Source organism: Equus asinus, chromosome 6 (genome assembly GCF_041296235.1).
Source record: "Equus asinus isolate D_3611 breed Donkey chromosome 6, EquAss-T2T_v2, whole genome shotgun sequence".
NCBI classification, from domain to species: Eukaryota; Metazoa; Chordata; class Mammalia; order Perissodactyla; family Equidae; genus Equus; species Equus asinus.
Window position 1 is genome coordinate 59,714,280 of NC_091795.1, and position 24,330 is coordinate 59,738,609.

Below are 24,330 nucleotides of genomic sequence, written 5' to 3' on the forward strand. Positions count from 1 at the left end.
CGCGCGCGCGTATGTATGTGTTGTGTTGTGTGTGTGTTGCAAAAGAAAGCCAGTCATCAATTTCATCTGGTGAGGAACTTGCAGTGGGATCCCCTCGCTTGGTGGCTCTCAGCTGACACCTGTAGGGATTGCTCTGTACTGAAGAGAAATGCTCTCAGCTCCCTCCACGGAGGAGCAGCAGCACAATGCGGTGCCATAAATTACTGCTAGTTTCAGCTTGTAGGAAAAAAAAAGTGTTAATTGGATAGTGAGCTTCTGTGTCCAGGCAATAAATTTGTGTGTATGTGTGTGTGTGTGTTGTGTGTGTGCTTGTTGGAGGGGCGGGAGGGAGAGGATAGTGGGAAGCGGGGAAGGAAATACATGCATTTGTTTGACATGACCAGATGATACATTTTTGGGTGTTTTTTTTTGTCAAAATGTGAGAGTAATCTTTTTGTTAAAAAAATGACTTAAAAATAAGTCTCTATTGATGATTTCTGTACCACTGCAAAAAAAACCTGTCAGATTAGAGTTGACTAAGGAGAGGTGATTTAATAGTATGGTGAGTGATTCAAAGACATGATTTTAAATTATAGCATCCTGGAGCCATAGCAGCTAAGGTGACATATGTGCCAGATGCTGTTCTGACCACACAAATTCTAAGAGCTGACAGCCAGATAAGGACCAGAAAAGCAGTTAAGATCACTACACTGTTAGGTAAAATATTAAATACTTTACCCATCTTTAGAGAAGTTAATATTACAGCAATTGAGACATAAATGCTGCCAAAAATAGCTGACTCCAGTGAGACGTTTTCTCCTATAGCAGATTATTTCTTTAAGAAAAAGGAAATTTTTATTTTTCAAATTGTTTGAAATGTAAAAGAGACTCCTAAGAAACCATCAATATTCCTTCTCTCTCTGAGAAAAATAAAACGGTAGGAATGCTATACAAATCCAAGCTGGCAGCTTCCAGTTGACAGTTTGATCTGCTTTGCCTGTTGTAAAATCTGCTATTAACTGAGATTTGAATAGGTTATATTTCTATTGTCCATGTATTTGGTACACAATGGTCCTTAAAAGGGTCTTTTGCTTGCTTTCTCATATATTTTAAAAATTAGGCTTTCTCAAAAAAAGTACAGGATAACCATAAATGAATCTCCACAAGAACCTGGGAGGGCTACCTATTAATAGTTATAATAAACTAAAAGGGAGTAATGACTGATCGTAAGGGTGTGATATTAACTATTACGAGACGTTAGGTCTTATTGTAGATCAGGAGAAATAAGCTCCTTCCAAAAAGGTTAATTCTGGCTTATTAACAGCACTAGGTATCTACCTGGTTTCTGAGCTGAATAATGATTTATATGATACTATAAATGACTTTAGAACTTAATTTTTATTTTAATTCTCTGCAGATTTCTAGGTCCTTATAAAAAGACAAAATAAAACCAAAATGCATCACCAACACACAACCAATTGATATGCTGGCATCTTAGCCTGGCCTTGCAGAGGCGGAGAGAAAAGAAGAGGAGCTGTTGTCATTTCCACATCTAACAGCTTCTGGCTATTTCACAGCTTCTGATTTTGAACCCTGCTGTTGGGGAGGAAAAAAGAGAAGTAAAATCCAGCCTGGGAGGCCATGCCTACGGAATTCTGCTTTGGCTCCAGTGGTGCTGGAAGTCCGTGTATGACCGAAGAAGCAGACCTTTGAAGCTACTCTGGGGTTGATAAGTGGTGCCCCAAAGAGGGCAGGAACCCATTTCTCCCTTCTGGTTTGGGACAGTACATCTGGAGGAGAAACACTTGAGGCATTCACAAGCATCCAAGGATCCTGGTTCATTGCTGACTTCTTGTATTTCCCTGAGAAGTGTTTGCTTCTTACCTGACTCTAACTGCTTCCCTTTTGCCTGGTACCACTGATGGTACCTGGCAGATGATAGTATTTGAGGAGTGAAGCATCTGTTGACACCACCGATGCCCTTGAACTAGTTCATCGGATTCAAACGGATGAGTGATTTCCCTTGACCTTCTGTTGATGCCTTTTCCAGAACGTTGCTTCCAAAGTGTATCCTCCCTTTGGCCTGGAAGTTCTGTGGCTGCCCTGTACCACTGGGGTCTACGTTTTCCAATTGGAAGGCGACTATAGGGAGAGAGGGAGGGGTTGCTGGAAGACTGGAAGACGAAGAAGAAAAAAAGAGCTAAAGGAGGGTGCGTCCCTCCCACTGCTGCCCATCCCCTTACCTTACTTATTGCCAGACCCCTATTTCTACACCACGGTGTCCAGGACCATTTTGACCCTGTCGGCCCCGGCACCCCCCCGCCGCACCCCAGCCCCGAGCATGGGGACGGCGCTTCTCCAGCGCGGGGGCTGCTTTCTCCTGTGCCTCTCGCTGCTGCTCTTGGGCTGCTGGGCAGAGCTGGGCAACGGGCTGGAATTCCCGGGCGCTGAGGGCCAGTGGACGCGCTTCCCCAAGTGGAACGCCTGCTGCGAGAGCGAGATGAGCTTCCAGCTCAAGACGCGCAGCGCGCGCGGCCTAGTGCTCTACTTCGACGACGAGGGATTCTGCGACTTCCTGGAGCTCATCCTGACGCGCGGCGGCCGCCTGCAGCTCAGCTTCTCCATCTTCTGCGCCGAGCCCGCCACGCTGCTGGCCGACACGCCGGTCAACGACGGCGCGTGGCACCACGTGCGCATCCGCCGTCAGTTCCGCAACACCACGCTCTTCATCGACCAGGTGGAGGCCAAGTGGGTGGAGGTCAAGTCCAAGCGCAGGGACATGACGGTGTTCAGCGGCCTCTTCGTCGGCGGGCTGCCCCCAGAACTGCGCGCCGCGGCGCTCAAACTGACGCTGGCCTCGGTGCGGGAGCGCGAGCCCTTTAAAGGGTGGATTCGCGACGTGCGGGTCAACTCGTCGCAGGCCCTGCCCGTGGACAGTGGCGACGTGAAGCTGGACGACGAGCCGCCCAATAGTGGCGGCGGGAGCCCGTGCGAGGCGGGCGAGGAGGGCGAGGGCGGCGTGTGCCTCAACGGGGGCGTGTGCTCCGTGGTGGACGACCAGGCCGTGTGCGACTGCTCGCGAACCGGCTTCCGCGGCAAGGACTGCAGCCAAGGTAAGGCCCGACGCCCGACCCCGGGGGCCTCGGCCTGGGCGGGGCGCGGGGGGCCGGGCGAGGCCGCGGGGCGGGCTGGTGCATGGGGCTGCTTCCTCTGGACAGCGTGTTCAGTTCATTTCGAGGTGCAGCCCTGTCTCTGGCTTCTCTGCCTGACCACCTCTCACAGCTCCCCCGTGGCATCCTCTTAATGGTTGAGAGGCCCCATTTCCGGGGTCAGTTTCCTCCTGGGAGCCCTTTCTACCAACCCCACTTTCTTTCAAGTGGCAGGTAGAATGGCCTCTGTCTTCACCGGGCCATGGCCCACCTGAATGACTGCCGTGCTTTCCTCTTCCACTTCTCAGTCAGTAATACACAGATTTTCCCCATAAGAGGCAGACAAGCATCCAGAAGATGGGGTCCACATTTGGTGAAGTAGGAAGTGCGGGAGAGGCTGACCAGAGTTGAGAATCCCCACGTAGTTACTCTTGGTAAAGGAGAAGGGAGACAGGATTCATAGGCACTACTGTGCCTTTTGCAAGTGTAGAGTCCTGCTCCTGGTTGTGGAAAAAGGGGAGGAGGGAGGTACGTGAAGATTCTCTTGATTAGAAGGAAGAGGGTTCTTGGAATTCTTAGTTTCTGTGGTTATGTCCAAGTCCAGCAGTTGTCAATTTAAGTAAAATTATGTGATTTTTGTGGTTTCTTGAAGTGGGAGACAGGGCAGCTAATGTTTAGAAATGTTAGAGGTTAAATAACATATTTCTCAATTAGCAGATGCGTTGGGAAGATAAACAGTAGAGAAATTTAGGCATTGCTGGACTGGGAATCTTCTGTGGGCTAATAAACAGGGGATGCGTATGAAGGATTGCAAGAGATTTTCTGAGGATATTCAGCTAATGATGTTTATCTGAGTAGTAGAGGCCAGAGGCCAAGCTGTAATTTCTGTTGTTCTTAGGGACTGAAACAGTGTGCAATTAAAAAAAAAACCCCAAAACTACCTAAGTTTTATTTTCTCTCCTATATAAATAAAATCCAGTCATCAGTCTGTTTCTCCAATGTTGCAACATGACAATGACCAAGGAAAAATATTGTATAAATACGTAAAAGCCTATAAACAGAAAGTGAGTCATATGAAAAAGGTGAAACATGATGAAACATGCATGGATCTGTGGCTGAGCAAGAGAGACAATGTCAGGGTTTAAAGTAGATAGCTTATAGGTCAAATCAAGGCAATCAACATACAGATAAATGACATTTATGGCTGAAATTTCAGAAAAGGTGAATTATTACGTCTTAGTTTGAAAGCTGTAGGGACAAAAGCTCTATGTATGGCCGTATTTTATTGTGTAATGTCTTCTGGTTTTTTTGCTGACACTGCTAAGGGGAACTAGCCCTTGTAAATCTTATTAGACTTGGCAGTTCTCTCTCACCTGACTTTAAGAGAAATGAAGACTTGATAAAATTTGTGATTGTTTACACAGCAAAAGGAGTTAGGAAGAAAAAAGCTGGTCATTAGGAGAGCTTTCTAGCCTTTGTGGGTTGATGAAGAAAAAAGTAAAGGGATATTTTATTGCTCTCTGCCTTCATGTGGGTTTTTGTTTTCATTATATATTGGCTTAAGTAATTATCAAAGCCTGTATTCCATGGCCCGTACTGCACTTCAGCTTGGCCAGTAAACTTCTATGGATTTAGCATTAGGCTTAATAGTTAATGCTTTACAAAAATAAAACAGTCCATGTTTTTCCTCTCCCAAATCTAACTTAATTGTAAATCATGAATAAGATAGCTACATATGATGACTTGCTGTAAATAATTTGAAGTTGCATACCTCTGCACTGATTAATGGAAATAAGTGAAAAATGAACACTATTTTATGGGAAAAATTGCTCTAAGTAGCCCAGTGCCACTTTAAAATACGGAGCAGGCAATTTAATGAAGGACACATGGGCTATAACTTCCTTCCTTAAATTAGGAAACAAATATGACACAATGACAGCTTGTTCTGTGTGGGAGGGTGTTTTAAATGAAATTTTTAATTTTTCTATGCATTTTTAACATAGGGATCCAGGGATCATGCATAATCAGGAACAGTTAAGAATGGAGAAAGCATGGCAAAGTAATATGTTGAAGAGAAGCAGAATTAGATGTCTCTGAAATGCATTTTATTTTGCAAGTGGATAGCTCTTTCCCTAAGATGAAGAATTTGGAATTACTAAAATGCATAATTGAACGGTGTAGTACCTGATGCATAAAGTAATTCAATCCAGAAAAGAAAATCCATCAGGATTATTCTGGAGCATTGATTCATTTTGAACATTTCAGCTGAAAACGAAGTGCAAAGATCTCACCACTAGCCATGAAAGGAAAACAAAAGGCTGAGTTCCTTTGATTATCACAGAAATAGGAGATGAAGTGATAAAGGCAGAATCCGTCTTCCCAGAAGGATTGGCTCCATTTTGCTTATTTTCCCTGTTTCATGTGTGTCAAGTGACTATTAAATAATTAATTGAGAATGGATGCCTCTCCCAACACCAATCATGTATTGATGGCTAGGGATAGATGATTTCTCTTCAGATGAAGTATAAACAAAGCCCTGCCTCTAGCCAGTATTTACAATGATTGCCACGTTCTTTTTAAAAACTAATTTAAAAACAAATAAATCTACATTCATTAGAGAAAATTTAGAAAAAAAATTAATAGCAAACATTAAACAAAATTTAAATTATATCTGATCCCAAGTACAATTTCTTTTTTAACTTAATAAGTCTGGTATTATTTCAGTTGCCTTCATATTTAAAACACAGTAAGAACTACTAAAAAGACGAAAAGAGTATTCTCTCTTTTTTTTTTGGCCTAGAAGGTCTCGAAACAACTTATGCACCTATGGATTTCTAGAATATTTTTATTTAATGAGCTCATTTTCATCCTTACTCTATTTATTCAGGCCTAGCAAGTTTTATTTATTTGTTTATGTAGTGATGGAAAGAGAACACAAGAAAGGTTATGCATCATGACCAGGTTACTGGCAGAGTTGAGGTAAGAACACAGACACTCTTATTTTTGGGCCCTGTATTGTCATGTCTGCTGAATAAGATTTCCAGCTTATTAGAGTTGATATTTTTTTCAGGTTCAGGCAATATTTAAGAGGAAAAAAATAGATATATATGAATGGCTGATGGAACAGAACTAACTTACACATCACTTATGTTCTTTGACCCTGAGAGTCAGCCTCAGAACTCAACTATTTAAGAATGTCATCTTTCCTGAATGATGGATGCTTAATGGGGTACATAGCTTTTTCAGTGAATCATGCTCATCTAAGTACCCCAGAATCATTATTATTTAATAACTTTCTTCTTAAGAGGACTAATAGTATCCCAGCAGCTTAAAAGAATTAGTGGATTCCATGGCTGTCCATCTTAAAAATGAGAATAAAAGGCTGATCAATGAGAAATTAACTGAAGTTATACTTTTTATGATTTCCAGTCCAGGTTTCAAGTATTTTAGAGCCATTTGTATTAAAATTTCATACTAAACTCTGAATGTCACTTTTATTCTCCTTCCCTTTTTAAATGGCCGTAAATACATATGGCTGGTTATGGCTGATTGCTTAATTTTCCTAAACATGGCACGTGATAGATGTCGTTTAATAAAGGCCCTGCTTTTAATGATGTAACCAGATAGACAACCACTCATTCATTCATTGATTCATTCATTTCTTTATTCAAGACATATCAATTGATGTGTGTTTCTGAGTACTAGGCTCAGGCAATAAAATGGTGAGTCAAGTCTCAGAAATAGTTCCTACCTTTATAGACCTTGCATTCCAGTGAGGAGGCACAATAAATTTAAAAAAGTAAGTAAAATGGAAACTTACAATGGTGGTATGTATTTTGAAGAACAGGTACATGATACTGTGAGAACTTAAATTATTGCAGACTGACCTAATCAAAGAAGATTTTCCTGAGGAGTGATGTGTAAACTAAAATTTGAGAGATGAAAAGGAATTGACTAGATAAAGGCAGAGGAGAAATTTTAGGTACAGAAGCCTGGCGCAGGAGATGGCATGGCACATTCAAGCAACTGTGAGAAGGTCCTTGAGTATGGAGCTCTTAGGGAGAGGAGCCGGGCTAGCTCATGCAGGGCCTTCTAGCCCTGGTTAAAGATTTTAATCTTTATTGTAAAAGTGATGGAAAAGCAATGGAAGAAGTTAAGTGTGGAAGATAGGGAGGAGTATGCCATTATCAAATTTGTATTTCAAAAATGTCACTCTGGCTACAGTGTAGAGAACAGACTGATAGGGAGCAAGAGAAAAAGAGAAAACATTATTTTCTGTTTGTCAGTCAACAACATTTGGTAAGCACCTACTGTAAGCTATAGGCTAGGTTAGGGGACTTAGAGAAAAAGAAGATACTTTCAGTAAGGGAGTTAGAATCTTTGTGAGTTTGGTTATATATAGAAACCTAAGGTCATTTGTTGTTTGGAACACTTGAGTTCCACCTGTAAAGAGCCTTATCTGAACTCTTTATGTGGATCGTCATGTGTTTTCTCTTGGATATACCCATTGAATCTATAGGCGTCTGGATCATATTGGCAATGTCTTATTGTACCCCCCCAAGAACCTTGCCCAAAGTGTCTTCCTTGTGGCAATATATATTGGTTGATTAATTCTAGCCTTTAATTGTTTTAACTGCTACAATAAAGGAAAATATTACATAGGTACATAATCTTTGTAAGGTTAAAAGAAATTTAAGTAGTTACTGTATAGATAGGTACTAGACAAAAACAATTCAGAGATTTTGCCAGAGTTTTGTTTGAATTCCGTTGTAGAAAAACGTGGATCACCTGTGCTTAAAAAGCTTTGAGTGGACTGGAGAAATTCATCAATAATTTTGATCTAGATAAAATGTTCTGGGAAGCTCTTAAAGTCTGACAATGGAAGCCATCTATCTGCTCTACCAAAAAAGCTTGCCTTGATTATAAAATAGTAACCCAAACTGAGTTACCATTCTAGAATCCCACAAATGAGGTAGAATGTCTTATTTTGAGATTTTGCTTAATCTGAGATGTGATTGTAGTGTACGAGTTAAATTACACCGACTCTGGGCCACACTGCCTGGTTTAAGTGGGTTCATTCAAACTTCTAATCATCAGTTTTGTTGTCTGTGAAATTGGGAAAATGATGGTAATTACTTCGTAGGGGCCTTATCAACATTGAGCAGGTAACTTCATGTAAAGCTCTTAGAACAGTGCCTGGCACATAGTAAGAGTTCTGAAGTGTCCATTTGTTATTTTGTTATTATTACCTCCGCCAGCACCACTCCTTCTACTGACACCACTCCTTCTACTGACGCCATTTTCTTTAGGGATGCTCTCAAGCAAAATTCAAATATGGAACATTCTCTTTCTCATTTAAAAGAAATTCTAATGTAATAATGATTCTTGATTAGCCCAAAAGTTTCCATGCATAAAGAGAAGCAAATAATAAAGACAATGAGCATCTATTTCTGGTTTACACAGCTGTGCTCTAATGGTACCCATGTCTGGTTGTGATTCAACATATTTTAAAAATCATATTGTCTGAGAATTTTTACATGAATAAGTAAGCCTTTAACGCAAAAGTATTTTTAAAATACATCACCCTCTATATAAACTAATACTTTTATCCATCCCAATCCTATGGTAAATAGTGATTTTTACTGTATTTTTCCTAATATACGGATAGAGATATCTAATGGATCTATCCTATTTATAATTTGTCTTTGAGGCTTTCCTATAAGTTAAAGTTATTTACATGTATGCTCCAGAGAAGCTAGGTGATACATTTGAGCTTTAAAAGCTGAAGCAAGATATTCTCATAGTTATCATAAAGAGGTTACATTTTTTAGCATGAAATTATATATATGCCAGTGAAATCATGTTCTGGTTTTAGATACCATTAAATGAAATGTGGTAATTAAGCTGATTATTAAAAAAATTCTCCTTATTGACTGCAGAAAGGACTGGCAGTATATAATGTTTCTGTTATTCTTAGCTGGATAGTGAGAATTAAGACTCTGAGCCACACTGGTTCCTGAAAACCGTCATTAACCACATTCTATATCCCTTTCTCAGTGAGCAATTGGTGACTGTACTGGCTGCAGGGTTAACTCCTATAAATGTGCATTGAAAATTAGGCTTTATCATAGATATTCGGAGTTGGTTTTATTATGGAAATAATAAACTATCAGAAGTTGCTATGCAAACTGTACTTTTGAAAAGTGCGCAAGTATATTTGACATAATTCAGAATAAATCACTTCTGCATTCTAAAAGTTTTTAGTTCCTTATGCACAGCAATATTATGCAAAACCTTTATACTTTTTCGTGTACTTCTCTATAATTTTATGGCTCACTCCCTTCTCTATTACTTGGAAGTGCAGGAATTGGTAAATTTGCATGGTCTTTGCTGAATAGTAAGTCTTAAAATGTTCCAATTAGGTTTTGAAAAAAAAAGTTTTTTTGGTTAGTTGCTTTAGAGCTCTTCAGAAATTGCATGGCTTTTTGGTTTTCTCTCTTAAGCATAGATTCCATGTACTTCTACTTGAATATGGGAATAGCTGCAATGCTCTCTCAGATGCTTTTCCTGCCATGTTATTATTTACATGCATGTGAACAGAATGTGGCGTGGGGTTAAAGAGGCATTGCCTTTAAATTGCTGTTAAAAAGACAGTAAGGCCACTGATGTTCTATAGTTCAATTTCTAAGACTGTGAATTGAGAAACCCCTAATCAGATTACTAATATATTGTGAACTCCTGCTAACCTACCTCTCAGAGTGTTTGTGAGTAGCTAATAGATGCAAACTCTGAGAAAAGCTTGAAAATTTGAAAGAAATATCTAATGGCAGCAGGGTAGATGGCTCTAGGATGTTGTGAATGTTAATAGTGAAAAAGTTAAACATTTTTCTGTACATTTATTGGGGGTCATTTTAGATGAATTTTAGATTACTTATGCCTAATAGTATGTATAAGATTTGATAGAGTTCTCTTATTACATGTTGATACACTGGTACAGACAAACTGAATAAAGATGACATTGGTCCTGTTGTTCCTCTTGTGCAAAATCTAAACAAATGAAATAAGTAATTTAATGTAGCAACTATATGAATCCATATTATATGATTCTATTTATATGAAGTTCAAAACAGACACAACTAATCTGTGGTGATAGAGACAAGAATAGATGTTGCATTTTGGTGGTATTGACTAGAAGAGGACACAGCCTTTGACATGATCTGCATGGTGGTCACATGGGTGTATATATTTGTAAAGATTCACTGAACTATGTACTTAATATTTACGTACTTTACTGTATGTAAGCTCTATTTCAGTTAAAAGAAATCCTTCAAATTATAAAAGGAATGCTGTTCAGTAATTACCAATGCACTGAATACATATAAAAACTTACTTGTAAAGGAATTCATAATGGAAATTCACCACATTTAAAAATTTTAGGCAAGAGTCAAATATTTGTAACATAAATCCAAAAACCAGTGCAGAGGGCAAGTGTATTTATATATGAATAAATCTAAGGAAGGAGGGAGAGTTTCTGTTTTAAACACCTGAATGACCTTTGATCTTGTTTCCAATTTCTTATGCCTTTATTATGGAAATAAAATATAGGTTCTTATTTTACGTTTGCATCTTTTGAGCGAAGTCCTCTCAACACATTCAAGCAATGAAAGTTTTCCAATTAGGAAAACTCACCTGCTGGAATTTTAAGCAACTGAGTGATGAGTATGTTGTAAGAGCTCAACAAATATTTTAATGAGTGATTGGATATTGGAAAAACAATGACGGGTCCAACCATAGCTCTCATAATACTCTCCAAATCCACAAATATACATGATTTCTCTCCCAAAATATTAGGCATCAAAATACCTCAAAAGGTGCACTAGGTGTCCCTCCTTTAATGGTGCCATAAGAACCTCTTGAATTTGAATACAATTTAAAATGATTCTGTTGAGAATCACAACAGTTATTATAATTACTGGTTAATGTTGACTGAGTGAAAGGCATTGTACAGTGTGCTTTGTCCATCTTACCTTGTTTATCCTTACAACATCCTCCTGGACAAGTTTTATAAAATTCCCATTTCACAGATGAAAAAATTGTGGATTTGAAAAGCTAACTTGCCAAAAGTCCCATATCTTAATGGCAAAGCTGAAATTTGACTCTAAGTATGCCCATTGCCCCAGCAGGCAACCAGTCCATTATACTACATAACCTGTGTATTTCACTAACAAACAGCTAATAGATGCTCAGAATTTGTTCACTAGTTGTCAACTTGGTGCTAATTTGAATGGCAGACATAATAAAGCCTTCAGAATTGAGGATCATAGCAGATCTTTAAATTTAGTGCCATTTCCTAATGTCATGATAATAAAGAAATGGAATAGTTTGTCAGAATTCATCACACTTTGTTTCTTATTTGTTTCTTTTGTTGACTTTCTATTCATATTATGCTTAATGGGTTGATTCTACTCTAACGTAACTAGAAGTAAAGTCCCAGTATATTGTATCTAAAGAACGTTACCACTAATTTTTGATCTTTTGAATGAAAATATTTTGTTTTCACAAAACAAGAAAAACAAAATTTCCATCCATTTCAGAGTCTAGAAGATAAAACTATTGAAAATATCAAAGTTCATGGTGATTCAGCACAAGTGTAAAGACAGCCCAGTCACATAAGTAGACACTTAGCGAGAGTTGCTGAGTTAGAACATGGTTCTGCTGAAGACAGAGATGATGGTACACCAGGCATGTCATCGAAATTGCATAATCAGAGGATAGTGTCTCTTTTTGGATAAATGAGTTGGGCTTCCCAATGCGTTGCCTACAATTGAAGCACGAGTGGTTTTTTTGAGTTAGAAAGATGTTTTCTCTATGATAGTTCTGGTATATATGAGAAACTGTTATTGGAAAGAAGTGGGAGGAAAACAAATGTGACCTGGCAAGCCAAAATGCTGACCTGGACTCTTGTCTAGTTACTTGTACTCCAAACTCTCTTAACTATAATTATAAATACACTGACGTCACATTACAGGAACAAGTGCTGCTTCAAATAGAATTTTCTTAGGTTGGTTCCCAGAAGGGATCTGGTGGTCCAAAAGTTAAAAGAGGAGCTGCCAAGAAGAACAGTTGCTTCACCAGCATCTTAAGATCAGGAGGGGCTTTCTGTGTTTAATTATAGACATAATGAATTCTGTGTGGATGATGATCCTTAACAGAAGCAGCACTGATCACAGCTTAGGAGTTACTGTTTGTGACCTAACAATCCCTGGGCTTGTCTGTGGAACCAGCTAAGCTTAAGTGTTACTCAGATATTGCTGGATTTAGCAGTATGAACCACCTCAGTCCAGTAGAGACAAGGAAATTAAAGACTCATGTTTTTCTTCTAAGTAATGATGTCTCTCTCTAATTCAGCATGCCTGGACTCTCCTTAGGGAAATAGCTGGCATGGTAGCATATACTATAGCTGCTATGTGGGAGATTCTGCTTTTCAGCTTAAGCTCTTTATCTTGAATGCAAAATTGATTTTTTTCAGCAAGTAATGCAATTATTTATTTAAAATTATTACATATGCTTAAGGTACTACATGTTTAATTTATCTAATTGAAAACATTGTAAAGATAGGAAGTTATATATTGTATGTCATGACCCAAATGCACAATTAAATGTGTGGGAGGATACATTTATGAACCCCTGTTTTAAAAATTTGGCCAACTTTTTGTGAAGTAAAGTATTGAGATATTTTTAAATAATGAGACATTACTTTTGGAGTGTAAATGTATATATGTGTATATGTATATACACACAGAGAGACACACACAAAAATATGGCATATACAGGAAAATTACATAAAGTAAGCAGAGAAGGATTTTTTAAAAATATCTTGGAAATCATATTAAAATCCTCAAGAATATATATTGGTTAAACATTTCCTTAAAATATAATGGCTTTATGATTTAAAATGGTCTCTGTAATATGTATTGATTTCTGCATAAGACCTTAGAAACCTAAAAAGTCTGTCCTTATAGTCAGACAAATGACTTTCTGTGATCAGGCGTGGTATTAGAGATTTTGAGGTTTCTGCAAAGTAGCATTTTCATATTATTGATTAATAAACTCACAACTGTTCCTGAAGGTTGTGTGAAAAACTAACCATATTATGTCTTGCTCTAAGATTGCTCTGACAGTTAGCAAGAGTAATTTACTTGGGAACTTAATTGGAATGAGCTGTAGTTATTTTCAAACAGATGAAAAAAATTAAGCTAATATTAATAATGACTTCTTTTAAAACTTTCATACATAAGAAAACTAGGTGATTAAATTTATTTACTGAGCTCCCAGTGAGTTCAAAATAGCCAAGACCACCACAGGAATATTTTGAAACAGCCATTTAAAAGAAAAAAGAAAATCAGTAATAGCCCTGAAACCTCTTTTCTCAGAGTAGTTAGGGAATATATAAGAATTTTTGTTTTTACTATTTAAATAAGTCATTTATTAGTTTCAGAACATGCCTCATTGCTCAGTTTCTATTGTTATCTGGAAATTTTTTTGATACAAATATCATTGTTTCTTTGTCTCCTCTCTTAAACCTTTGTTTAGATTAGAATGGTGGAGTTATAATACAGCTTTCTTACTTCTATCACAATTTACATTTTTTGGCTTCAAATAACATTTAAAGTTTTTTCTGTTTGTATTTCTTACATTGTTTTTTCTTCTACTCTGCACGTTGATTTCCTCTGTAAAAGTACAGGCAGAGGTAGAGCTTCAGGAATTAGAATAATTCTTCATCTGGGAATGGTGCTCCTCTCTGACTATTAGCCAAGAGCTGTGCACTTTCCCAGAGGTCATTGGAAATAAGGAAGAATAATGGGCACCTCCCCCTCCAGGCCCAAGATGTTATTCATCCTAGACAAAGTCCTTGTTTGTATGACACAGAAAGTGTTGTATTTCATCCTAAACAGAGGCAATAAAGATTTGAATTGGGGCCAAATATATAATCCTGGAGTGTCTTCTGCCCACAAGAGATGGAGGATGGAAGGATGATGAGGCCTCAGGGAAGCTGCAGAGCTTGGGATGTGTAATGATTGAGAAAATGAGATGGCAGACTGAGAGAGAGGAAAAGGAGGTAGGAGAAAAGACGATTGGGCAAAAATGAGTGTTAGAGAAGAAGGTAAATTGAGAGAGAGAGAACTAACAGAATTTGAAATGACCAGAACATTGAGAACTGGTAATTTAAAATACGAAGACCCACACATCTGGTTAGCGGAAGAGGAGCCCAAACAGTGTATTTCTTGGTTTGTAGCTCTGGGATTGAGCTGAAGAGAAGAATAGAAGGAAGAAAAAGGCACGGATAAACACATTATTGTCTACAATTCAGTCACATAAAATATAATCATTCTTTCTCTCTGTCTCTAGGTTCTGACAATGTGTCATTGGCCTTTTTCCTACTGACTAATAGCAACAACAAGAGCAGAACTTACATAACTCATACTCTGTGTCAGGCACTATTTTAAGCTATTTGTACATATTCATTCATTTAATCCTCTCCACATCCCTATAAGGTAGGTGCTATTTTCTCCAGATGACAAAAACTGAGGCCCAGAGAAAATTTTAAAATTACCCAACTATACACACTAGGAATTTTCAAAGCTGACTTTCGAACCAAGGCTACGTGCCTCCTGAAGCCCTGCCCTGAACTTGTAATTTCTTCTTTGTTAGTAAAATAAAAACTGACTCTGTATCCTAAACACACTCTTTCACATATGACAATCTCCCCTGTGTTTAAAAGATGTCTGTATAAGCTAATGCAATTTCATATATTTTTTCTCTCTCTCAGTATTCCATTTAAGTGTTTAATAACTTTTCCTGGGCAGAATTTCTTCCTTAAATTTAATGAAAGTCCTTTCTCTGATGACATAAATTAATTTCTTGTTATGTCCTCAGTGGAAATAAAATTCATGTAGTCAGTATCTCCTTGAATATCTCTGTCTGCTTAAGAGAAAGAGTGCTGTCTTCACTGAGCTAAAAATGTTTCAAATCCCCCTTCTGTGAAACTGGTCTGACATTCAGCCTCCTTTCTCTCATAGCCCCTGCTTTGTTTATTTTACTTGCTATCACCTCCACTCACTAATGCTCTCCCAAAGTTACGTATTACGTCTCTCCAAAGGATGTTTTACAGTCCTCTCGATCTGTCCATCACTGCAGCAGCATCTTTTTGCTCTCAGTGACTCCCTAACTTTTCCTCTTGCTTCCGTCTGACTTGCTCATTTCCCATTTTATACCTTGGAAATGGCCTGGGCAGGGGCTTCACAAAATCCTTAGTAGGTTGTTGTTACCTGGCAGTTTAAAAAAATGTCTGTCACTGGTGTCTGTAGATTAGGCAGTCCAGAATTGTGTAAAGGGAAAAGTCTTGATAGCATTGCATTTGTAAGCAGGAAAAGTAGGCCAGAAAAATGTGAGCTGACAAACAGAAAAAAGAATTTGGACTAAGGAAAACTGGCAGTGGTAGTCTGGTCTACAGAGGACTAAACAGTGGAAATGGATTTGAACAAAAGTGTTGATCGAGGCCTAAAGAAAGAGAAAACAGCATTTGCTTGCAATTCTAGTGTAAATGTGAGAACAGTCCAGCAGAAGTGGTGGGCGAACCTCTGTTCCTGGAGATCCTTAACAATAGCTTAGATAGACAACAACCAGTCTTGCTTAAGATTTCCCTTTTTCTGGTCAGAAGCCTGGACTAAATGACCTTCAAAATACAATTTCATCTCTTAGTTATGTAAATAGGTGTACTTTTTGGAAAACTTGTAACATGTAAATCTCCCAAGTATGAGATGGAAATAGCCCAAAACCAAAACAACGCCCCACCCCCAAAAAAGACTACCTCCTGCCAAAAACAAAACAAAACAAAACTCAGAGAAACTATTACAAGAGTGTTTGAAGTTATAATTCATAGTTGCATTTGAGTAAAATATGGCACCAACTGCTACAGAGCACTTGGCCCATGAATTACTTCACCAGTTGCCTTAACTTGCTGTCGCTGACCGTAGGTGTCCCTGGAATCCACCCTGGGCAGGCTCTCTGCCCACATGCTTGTGTTTGCCCTGAGCCAGCTGCCCTTGCTGTCCTCCTTACACAGTGGATTGCCCCAGTTTCATGCTTCGTTGAATGTGGTTGAGCTCGCATTACAGCTCCTGCCTGTATCTCTGCTCACCTTGTACTTCCTCTTGTTCATTCTGCCATCTCTAGGGTATCCTCCCACTACTGACTCCACCTCCACCAGGTGTGATGTTCCTGCCCTGCCGCCTGACTGCAGCACATTGGAGTGGCATTACTTCCATATCAGTCCTTTTTATATTCTGTATCATTGCTCTTCTTCGGGGAAATGTAGCTTTGGATGAAAGGGATTTTGGCACTGGTATGAATTCTTCCTGGAGAAGGATGAGATGAGTGGGCTGAAAAATAGTTTTTGAATTAAAAACAAAACAAAGAAAAGAAAATCAGAGCAGCCACCACTTGCAACATTAAAAACATTTATTTATGGTACTCTGTAATATTCATGGTTTCCCAGTACAACCAGTTACATAAACTAGAAATCTAGCCTCATCTTTGGCCCCTATGTTTTTTGCCCACTCATGAATCCATTCATAGTTCCAAAACCACTTACTAAGAAGCTATCATACACAAGATGAGATGTTAGCTCTTAGGCAATTGTTCACCCCTGTTCTCAGTGCTCCTGAAGACTGAAGGTTTAGCAGCATGAATGAAGGTGTGGAAACAAATACAAGTATAATTAATTCAGGGATCAAAAATATGAATAAAACTAATTTTCTTCTTTAAAGATTAGCACCTGAGCTAACATCTGTTGCCAATCTTCTTCTTTTTCTTCTTCTTGTTTTTCTCCCCCAAGCCCTCTGGTACATAGTTGTATATTCTAGCTGTAGGTCATTCTGGTTGTGCTGTGTAGGGCACCACCTCAACCTGGCCTGATGAGCAATGCCCTGTCTGTACCCAGGATCTGAACCCAGTGAAACCCTGGGCCACTGAAGCGGAGCACGTGAACTTAACCACTCGGCCGTGGGGCCGGCCCCTAAAACTCACTATTAATCACAGTATTATGAAGATCGATGATAGGGTGCACATGTGTACCATTAGTGATATTATTAATGATCTCCTCAGTTGTAGTAAAAATGCTTTACTTTTTGAAAAATGCAGGTACAGGGGTATGCCTGTGAAGTGTGAGAAACATGGATCCTTTTAAAGATTTTGGTTAATGGATTGTTTCACACTCTCAATTAAGTCACCTTAATTTCAAATTATTCTAATAACTGGATTCTTCCATATCAAAAGAAGACAGTTTGTATTAAGTCAGAAAGTTGTAGAGGATGGGTAAAAAAAGCATTGGATTTACAAATACTGAGTTGGTTTTTGGCATAAACTGTGAACACAAGGAAAGTCAGGAAACTTGACATTTTATTTTTTGGTGAAACACTATGTTTTGGTCACCCACTTGTCTAAGAATTGAAAGGGGAATAAGTTACATTTTAGTGGTGTAGGCTGGCAGGTACATGCGTGATTTCAATACAGTGCAATAAGTGCTGTCACAGAGCTGAGTATCTAGTACTGCTAGAAGCTAGAAGATAAAGGACTAATCATGTGCTTTCACTGACTGAGTTCACTTGATTCTATTGATATGCTATTTCAAGCCCTCATACTGACCCATCAGGATTGTTGTAACCTCCTTACCACTTTTCCTAGTCCTAACGCGGTACTTCTCGTTCCCCTACCGAAAGCCATTCCTCTCTACAGCTCGAGCGATTCCCTTAAAGACAGTATTTCTCCTTTGGCTTAAGGATAAACCATACATTCTTAGGAATGGCAGGCAAGCACTTTTCTAAATCTGTCTCCTGATCTTCCCTGTCTCATTTCTTACCACTTTCTTCAGACAGAAACCTCGTAACCTAAGCCAATCACTATTTTGTGTTATGAATAATCATTGTATTTACATATCTTGGGGCCGTTTCTAGTGCTATTCTTTCTGGACCTAAAGCCTTCTGTCCAATCTCAACTGAGTGAAATTCCACCCATCATTCCTACTCTATCTAAAAGATCTCCTTCTCTGTCAGATCCTTCCCTAGCCCCCTTGCAGAACCAGTGCTGGCTTTGTGTAGACCCTTATTCATATAGATAATATGGCACTCAACACAGTTTATTATCATTATTTAACATCCCGCCTTACTTCTTCACCTGATTCTAAGTCCTCAGGGGAGCATTTATACTCCTACTTATTTCCCCTGTTTTGTATGTAAGAGCTAGCAGACTGGTCTATAGTAGGAGCTCAATAAATGTTAATAAATTTAATTAGGTTCAAGATATTAAGAAGAGAATATTAAGGATGATGATCAAAGAAAACAAGCAGTTCTTTGTAAGAGGAATACAAATAGCCAATAAATATAAGAAAAGAACCTTGATCTCAATAATAAGTAAAGCAATATAAAATGAGATGTTATTTCCTGCCTAGTTGATGGAGAAGATTAAAGAGCACCGTCATACACAGTGTTGGCAGAGATGTGGCAATACAGGCACTCTTATGCTCTTGCACATCTTTGGTTGGAGTGTAAATTACTACACTGTTTTTAGGAGCAATTTAACGGTAGCTGTGACAGTTTAAGTTGGGTATTTTTTTTAACACAGCAGGTCCCCTTTTAGGAATTTTCTTTTTTTTTGCAGAAATGCCTAAACAAGTCTCAGAAATATATTATCACTGATACACATTACATATTATCTGTAGTGGTGAAAGCAAGTAAATGGAATCAACTCAAATATTAATTAACATGTAATTGGCTAAGTAAACCATGTAGACCTATATACAGTGCCTCACAACATAACATGAATGAGGTATATCTGTATAAACTGGATGAAAATATGTAAAAAATAGGGGCCGACCCCATGGCATAGTGGTTAAGTTCAGTGTGCTCTGCTTCGGTGGCCCAGATTCATGGATCTGGATCCTGGGCATGGACCTGCATCACCTGTCAGCCATGCTGTGGCGGTGACCAGCTTACAAAGTAGAGGAAGATTGGCACAAATGTTAGCTCAGGGCTAATCTTCCTCAAGCAAAAAACAGAGGAGGATTGGCAGCAGAGGTTAGCTCAGGATGACTCTTCCTCAGCAAAAAAAAATGTTAAAAATATATTGTTTAGTGAACATAATCAAACTGCAAATAAATACATATGTATATACACAAAAAGAGGATTGTATATATACTTATGTAAAAAAAATAAATAATTTGTAAAGATCAGGTGTTTCACTGTTTTCATGGAGGGCGTAAGGAAAAAGTCTGTTTAAATTGTTGCAAGATAAATGTATTTCCAAGTATATATTTATAAGATGAAATTAACAAAGAAGGTTGGTGACTCTCCATCTTGAGGGATTTTCAATGAGATTTTGAAATGTCAAACTGATAGTCCACTTCAGAAGATCAGACTCATTATACGATTTTCCAAGGATTTGTATTATCATTCTAAATTGAACATTCTGTTGTGGAAATAAAAATAGAAGGTTCATCTTATTAGAATATGGCACTAACCTTGCAGAAAATATTCTGAAAGAATATTGTAAAAGAAATAATTATAGAATTTAAATTCTGTATAATTCCAAGGATTATATTTTTTACTTGGACCCATTTGTCAGGTTGAATGATAATTCTCCTGGTAGTTGACAAAGGGATCCTAATAAGCTGTAGGGTCTGGAAGCAGATGTAGTGTTTTTCCTCAGCAGAGTGATTTCTGTTACTATTCCGTTTACAGCATCTCCCCCTGTCCTCACCCATCTCTATTCCAAAATTAGAGAGATGACTGAATAGGCCAGTGCTGTGTCTCAAATTGGTCTCATAGTCAGGTATATTATCATTCTTGTAATGTTTCTTCTGCGTAATGGAAATCCTAGAAACATCTGAGAAGTTCCAAATGACTGACAAGTCTTCCCTGCTTTACTTCATACACATGTATGTTATCAATAATTACTTAGTTGACTCTTTAATTTGTCTAAATTTGTGCAGGCATAATGGAAACTGACAATGCAATTTTCCATTGAAAATTGTAAGTGGATGACTAAGCTGAGCAATTCACCTCCTTCCCTTTCCTTTTGTACAGATATCTTATGCTACACTAGGATGCCTATGCTTTGAAAATAGCTCATCTATATTCATTCATCCATGCGTATAAATTGATTTGCATGCTCATTTTGCAGTTTCAAAATATGCATTTGTTGCATAAAGTTTTTCATATCTAACCCAAAATGGCTCTTTTACCTCTTCCTCTAAAATTTAGCTGGTGTGAGCCAACTACAAATGAAATTCAGGTGCTTGCATGATTGGATTTCTATAGAAAATGCTGAAAGCCTGGAGAGAAAAGGCTTAGATCTTGCCCTTGGTTGTAATTTCTATCTCAGATCTTGCTTTTATGGGTCAGCTCCTTGAAGTTGCCCAGAGCAAAATTGGAATTAAGTGACAAGAATTTATTCAGACTACCCAGATTATTTACCAACTCATGATTTATATGGGAACTAAAGATATTCAGTAGAATAATTAATTGATAGGTTGTGTTTTTTGCTTTTCTTCCAATTAACTATACCTTATTGGACATCAGTTTCCTTATCTGTATTCTCTGATCTTTCCAGTTTAAAAAAACCAACTAAAGTTAAAACAATATTGCGATTTACACTAGCAAATAATGCTAATGTTATTAGTAAATTAAAGGCAATCTCTCAAAAATATAAATATCTGAGTACAAGTTTAAAAAAAATTCTAACAAAATGTTTTCTGGCCATAGCCATTTATAGAGTTAAAATATTTTAATTTGGGAAATTATCATTATTTTGATAAAATTATCATTATCATTTAGTATTTACTGAGACTCTTTTATACATAACTAAAAATCAATTATGGTTTCATTATTGGTCACAATATATCACAAATATATTATGTGAAGTAAAATTAATAATGCATTTTTAAAATGCCCTGACTTATCTTGTGCAAGAAGAGGAAGGAATTGATGTTTACTGACTGTCTGCTACGTACTGGTATTATCAATTGTATGTCTGTTAACTCGTATAATTCTCACCACCACAAATCAAATTTGTTTAATTATCTTCATCTTGCATTTAGGAAAACTAAGGCCTAGAGAATCCAAACAATAAGGAGAGAATTTGAACACAGGCTTGTTTGTCTCTACACTTTAGGCTTTCCCATTTGTCTCCAGGTACCACTGACAGCTTTAGAATAGCTCTTGTAGGCCCTGTGGAGTCATACACACAGATGATCAAGAGCCAACCTCCTCTTTTTAGAGAGCATAATAATATTTGATCTACTCTCAAATTTTGAGAGTATTTCTTTGATTTGGAGTCACGTTTGCTTTTAGTTAATTTGGCTTTTGTATTTTTCTTTTTATCTATAGGTGAATATATTTTTATCTATAGGTGAATATATTTCCTAAATGAATGGAGCATTGCCAGTAATGACCAAGAAGAAACCTCTAAATATGGTTTCCAAAGACTTTACAGGAAGACTGTAGGCGAACCTCAGCATACATAGAAGATCCCTTGTTTTCTACTGTTATTTTCTTCATCTGATCATTAATGTATTTCTGGCTTTATGTCTCTTTCTTCTACTCTATGAAAGAATAATTTTTCTTTCCATTGTTTCTTCCTCCCTTAGCGCTGTAACACCTCGTGATTTTTTCATCATATTTTGGCTCCTTTTTCATCATAAAATACTCAAGCAATATACCTACTAAGATGTCTATTATTGAAAACAAGGAAATATCTCAGGGAATTTTTTCCTATCCTCTGCAGACCTTGACTCTATGGATTTGTCCACATTTTAGCTAAATTTTTTTAAGATGATATTTTATCTCAAAATTTACCCAGTTTAAGAAATGAACAGTCATGTAAAAATCCATTTTGTGAAAATGTTTGTTTAAGCAATATTACTTTTTTCTCCTTTTCAAAAATGTAATGTCAGTAATTTCACAAACATCATTAAAAAAGAAATATACATAAAACACAAAGAAAAGAATATAGGGAAAAGTACGTTCTTAAGTGTATAGTGGTTAAGTACATTTATGCACACTTCATCTAAACCCTTAAACACTTCCAGGTAACTTAATTTGACATTGAAGCTGATTTCATAACTCATAAAGGAAGTGTATTCCTAGTTTTCCTGCTATATCACCAAAACTTCTGTAAATTATTCAGAAATTATAGTATAGTACACATTTTTTGGCCCTCTTTGGATTTCAAAACCCCCAAATGGGTATTGCGTGAGTTTTTCTTTGGGCAGTAGTTTTTTCTCTAACTGCTATCTGTGCATTCCAGAAATACTTCATAAAAGTCTAATTTTTACTTGTCTTTTGATAATGATCTGAAAAATATGTCCAATTACATATAAAAACAAAGATAATCTGTTACAAAATGAAATTCTAAAGTGAAAATGGATCAGTAACTATAGATTATTATAGTATCTAAGGTGGTAATTGATACACCAGAGAGAAAGTTTTAAAGATTTATGACATTTTAAGTAATATTTGAAAGCATTGGGCTTAGGCACTAGGAACATATTTGTGATCAGATGGGCTAGGTCACTACTGTCCTGGAGTTTATAATCTACAGATGAATATGGACATGTAGAAGGTCAACTACAATCCAGAGTGATCAACACTAATGATAGGATATACAGTTCAGATTTAGGGCCTAGAAAAGGCTTCCTAGAAGATAAGACACCTAAGCTGAGACTTGAATGTGAATTGGAGTTAACTAGGGGAACAGAAGGGGAAAGAGAAAAAAGCATGCAAAAGGAGACTGTGCTTCATCTGCAGAACTGAAAGTAGTTCAGAATATGTGGTGTAGCGAGGAAAGATGGTGAAAGTGGCTAAAGACAGGCTGCAAACTAAGCTTTTAAGCCTTGTAAGCTATGCTGAGGGGCATGGAACTTATCTTTGAGTATGTGGTGGAGTTATATGAACAGCAAGTAATATAAGATTATAATTTTAGAAACACCACTGTGACTACAGTGGTAGATCTTAGATGGAAAGCAAAAAGAGAAATAAATAACTATGGACTCAAATGAGACAAAGACAGAGGTTCTCATAAGAAAGGTCTATGACTGCAATAGATTTATACATGTTTTAAAGATTGTTAGCTTCTACTGTATCTAGAAACCAACAAAAAGTGTAGCTTTGTTCTTGGGAAATAAGGGGAGACATTGAACTGAGTGATTAGGGTAAGGATAAACTAATTTTCAGGTTGGGATGGCGAGGATGAGGAATGAAAAAGGAGAACTTATCAGAGTGAAATCCAGAGGAAGATGTAGCTTGTAGATTTAGTTAACAGAGTAATCAAAGGAAACCAGGAGTGGCAGAAATGAAAATATCACGATAAAAATTTGGCTAATTTTTGCAAACAGCTAGATAATAGGCAGACATGCACATTCTAGTCATTGCTCAATATGCTCCCTCTTGAGGGGCAAGATTCATTCATTAGGTTTCACCACTGTCTAAAATGAATATCCCTCAGGACTTTCCCCCTCCTTGGATTTGTTTCCTTGCTTACCAAGCACACTTTCCATTCCAACCCAAACTTCCAGTTCTCTTGGCACAAGAAAAGTGCTCCTCTAGATGGGTGAAAAAGTGATTCTCCCAGTTTATGATATTCTTCTCACTTCAAAATTATACATTTACATCAAAATTTATCGGTGAGGAAAAGAAATAACAACTAAGTGCTGTACTCCCAAATCCCTTTTTAAAAATGTTTATTTATAACATCATGTACTTTAAAGTTACTTTCATGAAATTTAATTTTCTAAAATGTTCAGAAGCTTTAAAATGTGTATGTTCTGCCATGTAGTAAAATGTCAACTAGGTCAATGACATGCCCAAAGAAAATACAAAATACTGTCAAAATGGAGAGAGGAGGTAATCAGGAACAACCAAAGACAGAAATAACCTGTATTGAAAGCAAATATTTATTTAGTGGCTGCTATATCTCTTTAGGCTCTGCACATTTTCTTTGTTTTCTGACTCAGAATCTGTTTATTTCTGCTGTCCTTTTTTACCCATTGAAGGCTTCATTCATGGGAGCTGCATCAGCAGCAGTTTGCCTGTACCTGTCCGCATCCATGGGAGAGTTAGCTAGTCCCTGAGCCAGGGCTTCCTTGCTC

At 37.6% G+C, this 24,330-nt stretch overlaps 1 protein-coding gene across 28 annotated transcripts in view; it reads left to right on the forward strand.

Moving 5' to 3' along the window:
* The window catches only part of NRXN1 (neurexin 1), a 1,069,254-nt gene that overhangs the window by 1,869 nt on the left and 1,043,055 nt on the right, over positions 1-24,330 (forward strand). For 24 of the 28 annotated variants that reach the window (XM_070512109.1, XM_070512110.1, XM_070512121.1 and 21 more), the window contains exon 2: positions 1,397-3,092. In XM_070512109.1, the coding sequence (XP_070368210.1) occupies positions 2,321-3,092 (772 nt within the window). In that variant the 5' untranslated portion in view covers positions 1,397-2,320. Of the gene's footprint in view, positions 1-1,396; positions 3,093-24,330 lie in introns of those variants that run through there. The other 4 variants (XM_070512115.1, XM_070512119.1, XM_070512128.1 and 1 more) reach the window with 2 other exon arrangements.